The sequence below is a fragment of the Antedon mediterranea genome, chromosome 6 (genome assembly GCF_964355755.1).
Source record: "Antedon mediterranea chromosome 6, ecAntMedi1.1, whole genome shotgun sequence".
NCBI classification, from domain to species: Eukaryota; Metazoa; Echinodermata; class Crinoidea; order Comatulida; family Antedonidae; genus Antedon; species Antedon mediterranea.
This window is the reverse complement of record NC_092675.1, coordinates 25602293-25613151: the sequence shown is the minus strand read 5'-3', so window position 1 is coordinate 25613151 and position 10859 is coordinate 25602293. Positions and strand designations below refer to the sequence as shown.

At 33.9% G+C, this 10859-nt stretch overlaps 2 protein-coding genes across 3 annotated transcripts; both read left to right on the top strand.

Moving 5' to 3' along the window:
* Positions 1–833: 833 nt before the first annotated feature.
* Positions 834–3931, top strand: LOC140052533 (protein amalgam-like). Its single transcript, XM_072098141.1, has 7 exons — positions 834–1176; positions 1450–1630; positions 2110–2207; positions 2430–2590; positions 2802–2976; positions 3270–3314; positions 3712–3931. Exons 1-7 carry the CDS (start codon positions 834–836, stop codon positions 3843–3845), a joined length of 1137 nt encoding a protein of 378 aa, XP_071954242.1. The 3' UTR covers positions 3846–3931.
* A 3879-nt stretch (positions 3932–7810) lies between these two features.
* LOC140051594 (zinc transporter ZIP3-like) lies at positions 7811–9975 on the top strand. 2 transcript variants are annotated; one of them, XM_072096854.1, is made up of 2 exons: positions 7811–7891; positions 8420–9975. In XM_072096854.1, exon 2 carries the CDS (start codon positions 8499–8501, stop codon positions 9576–9578), a length of 1080 nt encoding a protein of 359 aa, XP_071952955.1. In that variant the 5' UTR covers positions 7811–7891; positions 8420–8498; the 3' UTR covers positions 9579–9975. The 2 variants fall into 2 exon arrangements, with proteins under 2 accessions (XP_071952955.1, XP_071952956.1); XM_072096855.1 differs by lacking the exon at positions 7811–7891 and adding an exon at positions 8056–8124.
* The last annotated feature ends 884 nt before the right edge of the window (positions 9976–10859 follow it).

Below are 10859 nucleotides of genomic sequence, written 5' to 3'. Positions count from 1 at the left end.
GTATTTAAATTTGTTTCTAAGGTAGCTAGAGATTAATCAGTAGAAACTCAATGCATTATCTAATTATATTATAGTGCTGACGTTTGATAATGAGCTAATATCAACACAGCGAGACATTCACTTGGAATATGACATTGCAAATGGTGTTAACAATTTGATTCTACGATCTATTACCGTACATGATGCTGGAAACTATACATGTTACATTGACCAGCGCCAGAGAAGCACGATTACCGTTGATGTTTTAGGTATAGACGTTTCCTAGCAATATATACCATAACAAATATTGTGTAAAAAAAAGTGTAGATTGACATAATCAGAAAAAACAATTACAATTAGTGTTTTAGTAATAACCCGAAAGTCCCGGTTAATTACGAAATTGAGTTAGTAAACCCATGGATTAATGAATATTCATTATTCATTCATTAATCCATAGTAAAACATTGAAACAAGATTAAAAGAGAAAGAGTAGACACGCACCGTAAGAAAATGCCCTTTCAATCATTGTGTTTGTCCCCCGCCTGCATGAACTCAAACCTGCGATGTTTGCAGTACTATTGCGTCGTCGGTTCCCACTTGTGATTATGCAATACAGCACCTTGCGTCAATTACGTCTAGTGGGAACCACGCTTAAACCATTGAAAAAAGAGTAAAAGAAAAATAGGCAGACGAGTAGATACGCATACATTATCCAATATGGGATGAAGTTTGCTGTCAGAAAAAGCGATAGTGCAAGCTGCTTATTGTCGCTAGAGATATCAGCTGTATAGTGTGATGGTGGGTTGCGAAGTATTTCTTAGCATAGTATTCAATCGTAAAGTTTTAATATCGAGATGGAAACTGCTCTTATATTTTCAGCTCCTGGAAAAATTATTCAAATTGAACCGATGAGCACTCGGACTCTTGGTTCAAAGGATCCAAACGCAAGGTATTTCAAAGAGTCAAGAGACGTAGTGTTGTTCTGTATAGCAGACGGTAAGCCGTCACCGACAGTCACTTGGCATCGGACAAACCTACAAAAAGAACTCAATGATACACGATTCAAAGACTGTGGTCAAGGTGTAGCACGAATTTGGAACGTAAAAGTAGAGGATACTGGTGATTATGTATGCACAGCAGCTAACCACCTAAACGACGCCGAAGGTGACAGGCAGATTGTCAAACTTATAATCAAATGTACGTGTTAAGTGTCTCGAATAACTACTCTTCTAGATATGTGGAAATGTATATTTGTCTAGCTAGTAGTACCGGTATTGATCATTTGGATTCAAATTAGGGACGTATTTGTACACTATTGGTGGCAATAATGTATTTACAATGGCCTGTTTTTTTCCATCAACACTTTTAAGAACATCACACTCATTATAGAGACCTTTTTAATATTCATTAAAACAGTATAGATGAATTAAATATTGAATTAGATAACCTAAACTAGTATTATTACTGCAGATAAGCCGCGAATAAAACCTAGCCGACAGCTCTATCGTAGTGGTATTGGAAGATATGTTTGCATGGCCTGTTGTATCGACGCTTTTCCCGTACCTGATGCAGTTACATGGTTTCAGAACACTACGGTGCTTTCAAATCGTCAACCAGGTATTTCAATAACTGGTGACGAAAAGCGAACAAGGTAATCACATTGAGTACACAACTCTGAATCCGGTGGCGTCTTAAAAGAAGACGTACATGCACATCTTAGATTCTATCTTCTCCGCTGTGCTTTACAAAATTAATACAAAATGTCGTCAGACTACAGTGGCTAGTTGGGCATTGGGGAGGTGCACACACAAAAAAAGAACTAAAATTCAGAAAAATCAAAACAGGTACAACTACAGTAGGCCTACATCACAGGCAAGCTTTTGATTTCTAGAATGAACATCAAAAGGCCTCTGTCAACAGAATATTCTATTTCCTCTTTATTTTTGTTATGTACGCATGAAAAGAGATGCATTGTTTGCCATGTTGAATCTTCTAACTCAACATTGCATAAACCTATTCAAAATTTACAAGTTTCGAAGATTTTGACTTTATCAGCAAAACATGAATGTGTGCTATTTGGACTGAGTATAGAAGTCTTCTATTTAAATATATTGTATTGGATCCTTTTAGGCTGTGTATATCCAAAATAGAAGCAAGGCATTATGGAAACTTCACTTGCAGGGTAACCAATGATGTTGGGTATACAGATGTGAACATTGTATTAACCGGTAAGTGTAAAGGTGACAACAGGAACAATGCAGCATTTAACATTTTGTTCTTATTTTATTTTCATTAATATAATTTCTGAATGAGGAAGGATCGATTCGCTTCCTTGCATTTCTCATCTTGTACTATACTTTTACACTGAAAATAAATGATTTCTGAAGGCAACATCGTCAAATGAGTTCTATTTTGCTAACATTTTTTCTTTTGCATTTTATTGTAATAAGGAACACCAACGACGCCTACAATAGTTTCCTCTGTCATCAGTTCGTGGTCTACTCGTTATTTGTTGCGATGGAAAGCGTCGAAAAGGGTTGAAGAAAGTCATCGAAATGTTATTCCAATAAATGGATTCATCATCAAATATCAATATGTTTGGCAAACAGGGGTAAGTTTGTATTTAATGTTAATGAATTGTCGTGTTTTCGTCTTTAGTCTTTAGGCCTACTGGTAATTTCCAACCGAAAGATACAAAATGTTCAACTTCAAGTAAAAGTATAAATACAAAACCAATAATTGAAATATAATTGTTTGAATATGCCTATGTGCTTGTGCTTCGTATATAACATAAATAACATAATTTTAATTGTTTTTAAAAGGAAGGTCAACAAGTCATAAAATATATAAGTAAGGGTGCTATTCCTACGAAATCATCTGTTTACGAATATTACATTGAGAATCTTCACCCTGATTGGAGCTATAAAGCTACTGTCTCTTCTACCAACGATTTTGGAGAAAGTGATGAATCAACCCCGATATATTTCATAACGACAGGTAGGCTAAGTTCACATTTAGAGGGCACTTTTTGAAAAATATGCCAATAGGTAATCGATCGTTGGATATTGGAATAATTTATCATCGAATAAATTGCCCATGTATGGAAATAGTATTTTGTTTATTAATTGAAATGTCAACTTGTTGAACATCCAGGCTGCTTGATAACACAAAATGATGTAATAAATATAAAATAATAGAAACCGCCATTCACATATATTCTGAATTGCATAGTGTCGGGACTAATAATATACCATTTCCAAAAAGTTGTATTCTTATACGTATCTTTGTAGAGTTATTGGTAGAAGAAACTTCAAAAGAGAAATCGCTAACACCAGGTAGTATCTGATTTGATGTTGATTTATTTATTAGCATCTAAAAAAAACACAAAGTTTATGAAACAAGATATATACAATTTACATTTAAAAAGACAAATACAGAGATGCAGGATATCCCATGAAAGTCCCGATGTGGGACTTATTTCCAATGGGGTCATTCGTTTTTTCTGACAAAGATAAACAACCAAGTAACAATTAATAGTACAATAGTACTTTCCTGGTAGGCCTATAATTAATAATATACTCAATGTGAAAGCACAAGGTGATGCCGCAGTGGAAACGACCAAACATATTCATGCATGTACAACTAAATACACAATACACTACATGGGACTATATTACCGACTGTCTATAATGTATAATAATAAATTAATTTTCTCAATCTTTGTTTCTTTAGAAAAAAGAATCTGTCCTCAAGTTGGAGACATGGCTTCAGCTCTACCTTCATCGTCACGTGCCAATGTGCGATCGGTGTCTCAACTCCTATTTACTTTCTGCTTACTTTCTATTACATTAACATTTGGAACATAAAATAAAGTAGAGATAACTTTAAAATCTGATCTAATAATTAGACTAATCAATATTATTATTAGCAAGTCAATAATGTTCATATCAAATTGGAGAATAATGTTTTTAAACATATATTTAAACATATATTTAAAAATAGCAATAATTTCACATTGATAAGGCACATTTTCGAATGAAATGTTGAACGAATTGTTAGGATATAGATGGCTCAATTTTTTTAAAGAAATGAAACCTTTACTCATTATTATTAAATGAATGGTTTGAAAATGCAACAAAGATGAATTATTTCGTAGGAAGGTTTTCCTAGTCAAATTTAACTTGATTTTTAATGAAGTGTGTTAAATTTATTTAAGTGCCTGGTGTAGGCCTATCCCAAGGCATGGATAGAGATTGTTACTATTTTTCAATAACTTATATACATTTGAGGCATGCGGGGGTAGTATGGGTGATAATAGCTATTCGATATTAACCAAGAGAACGACAAAAAAGGATGTATATAGTGTATAAATATTGTACTAATGTATGCAATGTATAAACAATGACCCATTCCTACTGTTATTTTAATGGCAAACTGATTTCAGTTATTACAAATTAGGCATAGTCATTATTTCCACGCATCATACATCACCACTCTTCCCCTGATCAAACTTATTAATGGACGCTCTAGATAAGTCACTAATATTCATCAAAATCCGCAACAAAAGAAACACTGCGACACCGTGCAGTTTAAAGTTCTTGATATGTGCCCTTTGTCCAATATTGCTTTCAATAAGCGCACAATGCTACTTAATTCATAAATAATTTTCGTCTTTTTCTTTAAATTGATTAAGGTAAGTGTAATTGCCACCAGAAGTTCATGTACTTCATAAACACGGATATTTACATTTGGTGCTGAGACCTATTTACGATAAATTTAAACAATTCATGCTATTCATATAGCTAAAACATGAGCACAAACGAACGAAGAATAAAACCATGATTTCTTTCTGAGACACTATAAAACTTTATGTGACAAAAAATGTGATGCCTATATGGACACGATGTCATATCACTACCGTATTTGGGCATATCGCTACCATATTTGAGCACATCACACATTTTTGTCACATACACTTTGATAGTGTAGACAGAGCTTTAGCTTGTATTGTTTTGAACTTAGTAATATGTTTTTTTCTAAAAACGTTACTCATGGGAAGAGTTGTTACTTTAAAGTCACGATCTCCCCTTAAGGTTCTCCTCCCAAGTTCTAATAATAATTTATTCTAATATAATAATTATATTATAATATTGAGTATATATTACCGTAGTTAACAATACATTTTTGGGATATTACAAGTCTGTTGGCTGATATATAAAATTCTAAACATGCCTTCAAAATAGTATCGTACTTTTGTATAACCATGATATAAAATAGAAATAAAGTCACTAAATTTTAATATCTTTTCGTATGTTAATGCACTGTGCTCAAGTGGACACAATTTGTCACCAGGGGAGCACAGAGTGATATAAAATAGAAATAAAGTCACTTAAGTTTCAATCTTTTCGTATGTCAATACACTGTGCTCAAGTGGACCTAATTTGGCCTCATTGGAGCACAGTGATATAAAATAGAAATAACGTCATTTAATTGTAATATCTTTTCGTATGTTAAAACACTCAAGTGGACCTAATTTGAAGTTTTAATATCTTTTCGTATGTCAATACACTGTGCTCAAGTGGACACAATTTGGCCCAGTGAAGCACAGTGATATAAAAAATAGTAATAAAGTCATTTAATTTTAATATCTTTTCGTATGTTAAAATACTGTGCTCAAGTGGACCCAATTTGGCGACAGTGGAGCACAGTGATATAAAATATAAATAAAGTCACAATTCAATTTCAATATCTTTTCGATCGTATGTTAATACACTGTGCTCAAGTGGAAACATTGGCACCAGTGGAGCACAGTGATAAAACATAGAAATAAGTCACTGAATGTTAATATCTTTTCGTATGTTAATACACTGTGCTCCAGTGGATTCAATTTGGCGCCAATGGTGGAATACAGCGAGAAAAAATACTTCAAACTTGTTATATAGGTTCAATATCGGTTACTCCATCCGTAATGCAAAAGAAAAATTAGTTTCAAGCCATATCAGTGATTTTAATAACTTGCGTTTGTCTAAGATAAAATACTTATTTAGTGTCCCCGGAAAGTGCCCCTATTCATTGAAATATTAAGTCTCCAGTACTATTTAGTGTCCCCGAAAAGTGCACCTATTCATTGAAATATTAAGTCTCCAGTACTTGTCCACCATTGTTGGGGCAGGTCTAATAGGCCTAATGAAAATAAAGCCCAGAATTGCACTTATACTTATACTTATTACTATACATAATCACCTATGATAATTATGATAATGTTAAAATTTCAACTATCCAGACGCGACTTCAACATTTTAGGTGGGGTTTTCTACTTTAAAAACTCGACTTCGTATATGCATAAGGCCTAGCCCGGCGGCGGAATTAGTCTAAGCTTCGAAATTGGTCTAGAAATCGGCGTATTTGCAAATTTTCTATATTTGATCTTATTTCACTCTCCATTAACCCCATACAAAAACCATCGGAGACAAACTATCTGTTTAAAACATGTGTTTATTCTGGGACGATGTACATACACACCAACTACCAAAAACGTTTATTAATAACATAATTTATTACAATACAATATCAAGCATGTATCGGACATTTTCGTTACAAATGTAGCAACATTGATTAACAAAATCTAAAATTTAACAGTGTGGCATGTTGACCGTGAATGACTAACAATGCCATCTTTCCCACTACACCTGCACAACTATTGCATAACAACGCACAGCATACCATGTCGTACACCTGCGATGAAAATAATAAATTCAATTTCTTTTACAATTGAGGGCAGCAAACATAACATTTACGACATGGAATACAGATTTTTTTTTAATGTAAAAAGATGTTTAATGTGCTCTCCCTGCCTCAGCACTAAGGCCCTGCCACAGCATTTTGTGGTCGTTTCCAGCACATCATACCATCACCAGATGCATTGATGTTGTCGCCTCATGATGTGTGGTGACGGGGGGAGAGGGGCGTATATTTCTGTGAAACCTCAAACACAGTTGGTCGCATACCTTTAACTCTATTCCATCGACCAGCGTGGAATCAAACCTACGACATGCGTGTTGTCAAGGCGACTGAGCTAACTGATCATTTTGGTTTTATCAAGGTTAATATGATATTTATGATGTAATGATGAATTACGTAATACACGTATAAATAGACTATTATCAGCTGTCCAGCCCTGTACTACTTTGTCGTAAATGCTCAGGTTTGGGTGCTGTAGTAGATTGGGTTCGAACCTCTACGAAATTTTTTTTTTTAATGGAAAATAATGAATAATGTTTTTCTTTTATTTTGAAAGGGAGATATTTTGAGGGTTGTAAATGCCAGGCCTAATCAAGTGGACCTTTTTTAAATTCAGAAACAAAGTTGCATTGCATTATTTGCGAATAAATAGACTGCCATAAAACCTCGACAATAAATACACTATTATCAGCTGTCCAGTCATGTAATACGTGGCGTAACGGGTAATGCTCAAGTTTGAATGCTCTCAGCTCTAGTAGATTGGGTTCGAACCTCTACGGAATATTTTTTAATGGAAAATAATGAATATTGTTTTTCTTTTATTTTGAAAGAGAGATATTTTGAGGGTTATAAATGTCAGGCCTAAAAAAGTGGACCTTTTTTTTAATTTATTAAATGTTTTACATTTACTGCACCACTACTGAGTGTGTTGCCACTGATCCAAAAGTGGTTGTCAAGTAAAGTTTTTTATAACATTATTATACTGTACCTCAAATCTTTGATCGGCCCGCCGCAGTGTGTGGTGGTCGTGCTAAAACTGAGGGCGCTATGCTAATTAGACTACTTGTTTTGGTTTCGTCAAAGTTGGTTTCGTGGAGGCTGCTACGTCAACTTATTATTTTTAATAATACAATTCATACATGCAGGTCAAGATATTTGTTGATTGCATAAGGTGAACACGTTAGGTGTATGAATTATGTAAACCACCAGACCTATAAAATAGGCTAGATATGAGCTTCGAGGCAGTAGGCCTACAAGTAGTACGTATAGCCTAAGCTAGGTCTAGGCCTAGCTAGTAGGCTTATACTATATAGGCGCAGCTAGCCTAGGCATAGTAGTAGTACTCTAGCCTCATCATAGACATAAGATAAGGGCCTAGCCTAGGATCGAATCGATGTTACTGAGGTAGTAGGCATAAAGCTTTTTTAAAATTACAATACATAGCCTAGGCCTAGTACAATTTTAATTTAGCTCTTCAGTTTTAAATTGTACAATACAAGCAAGTATTTATTTAGTTTAGGCAATTTGAAATTTTGTATTTCATAATACACTAGAGGCCCACCCTACTAGGGCCTACTTCTACTATTAATAAAAAGTCCTGTAATATTGCGTTGGCTAAGTTTATACACAAACATAAATATTACTATTTTCCACACAAACAATTTTTATTATATTAGCTATTTTTTATTGCCATTCATAGATTTGAATAACAGCTTACAAGTATGATCATTTAAAAAGAAGATTCAATAAACAACAGCCAGAAGACAACATTGGTGGTGATGTCGTCCTCTTACACAACATCTCAGCATTCTTCTGCTTCCCAGATCTTCCAGCCGATTGTAAATACCACCACTCCAAACATGGCAGATTTGATGACGTTAAAAGTTGTATCAATGGGACTGGTCTTTGCTTCCACACTTCTAGGTGCCTTATCTCCAATACTCCTTTTCCGATCCAAGAGCAGGACCAGATCTGGACCTGTTCAACAAAGTACCAAAGGTAGAATTCTAAGTTTCTGTAATTGCTTAGCTGGTGGTGTATTCCTTGCAACCTGTTTCCTAGGCTTATTTCCAGCTGCACAGACACAAGTACAACAAATTATCAAAGAAAGACACATTAATCATGATTATCCTGTTTGTGAATTGCTAGTTATAATTGGTTTCTTTCTAATTCTGATTTTTGAAAAATGTGTGACAGCATGTACAATGAAAAAAAAATCGGCAACGAATGACATCGAAATGATGAAAAAGGAAACGCCTTTAAATGAAAGTAGTGGACTAGAACATTCAAGCGAAGATGAACTATTTAGTACTGAAACCGATAGATTGACAATGCTTCAAAATGGCAGCTCACGGAATCATCACAATCATGATCAAAATGGGCATAGTCACCTAGGTGGTGGTGGTCAAATAAACAGCCTACGATCTTTAGTTCTTTTATTTGCTTTATCGATACATTCCGTTTTTGAAGGAATGGCTCTTGGGTTACAAAATGAAGCCAGAATGGTCTGGTATCTTCTCATTGCTATGATAGCTCATGAGTCGTTAGCAGCATTCGCTTTAGGTGCTAGTTTGTTGAAATCGCATGCTACTAAAAAAACTTTTATTTTATACGGAGTAATATTCTCTGTAATGATACCATTTGGAATAATGCTTGGAGTGGGAGTGAGTTCAGCTCAGGGAATCGTAGCGCAGGTGTCTTCAGCCATCCTCCAAGCTTTTGCTGCAGGCATTTTTATCTATGTTACATTTTTTGAAATATTAAACCATGAATTTGAAAATGAACGAGATGGCCTTTGGAAAGTGTTGTTTACCGTTATTGGATTTGCCTTTCTTGCTGTGTTTGAAGCAGTTGGGTGAAAATATAAACATGATTATAAAATATATTAACAATATATTGTTTCGCCCTGAAAAGTAATTTTTAAATATTGTTTATAATGGCCAAATAATTGCATTTTGAAAACAAAAAATAATTATCCGATAAAACTCTATTTAATTTAAAGGCAAAAATATTCAAACATAAGGCCATTGTAAATGGGTTACTGGTTAAATTTGACTGTTTCTTTAACGAATCATTAAGTAATTTTAAACTTTATTAAAACTACAAAATGGCCAAAGTTTTAAGTTTAATTTACGTTTTTGGGGACAATGCATATTTAACGAAATATGTATTATAGGATCATTCTATACAAATTTTGTGTTTGGAAACCAATTACCAAATAATTGCTTTACCAATGGTCCAATATCAATTTTTATATACAAGGTAAGAAATTAGATCTAAGTAGCGCAATACGTTTTAGTTAAATATATTCTATTTAAATAAGTTCAATGTTCTTTAATTTGTTTTAAAGAACTAAATTTATATGCAAAGTATTTAGGATTTTAAAATGTTGATAATGAATTCATATGCAGTGAAAGAAATGATTGATTGTTCAGAAAATGTTCAAATACAACAATTAAGATTTGATTATTTGTACTTTTTTAAAAACTAAGATTTAAAACAAAATCAATGCAAAACATATCGCTATTGAAAAATTATTCTTTTTGAAAAATAGTTTTTATGTATTAATATATTATTATTATTTATTAGATTAGTATTATGTTTTTTTCCCGGTGTATTTGATTTTGTTCGTTATTATGTGTGCTATATATTAATAAATATTGGTTTAATGCATAAGTACAGTATTATCAATGTAATATTTTTAAGGTCGTCCAATAACAATTAATACATTTTATAATTTTTATATACTCATTTATTTACATAAGTATTTAATCATTTTTCAATATTTTATACCATATTTAGCTTTAAAAAAATTAATGTCATGGTTATTTAAAAATATTATTTGCATGTACTATACTATTAGTTTGATGGTTCTAGGACACCTACCCCCTAGACAGTTACCCCCCGGATGTTTACCACCCGGACAACTACCCCCTTAGGACAACTACCCCCCGGACAACTACCCCCTTAGGACAACTACCCCCTTAGGACAACTACCCCCTTAGGATAACAACCCCCCGGACAACTACCCCCTTAGGACAACTACCCCCCGGTCAACTACCCCCCGGTCAACTACCCCCCGGTCAACTACCCCCCCCCCCCCCCCAATCTAAAAGTAGACAAATATATAGGACCGGTTT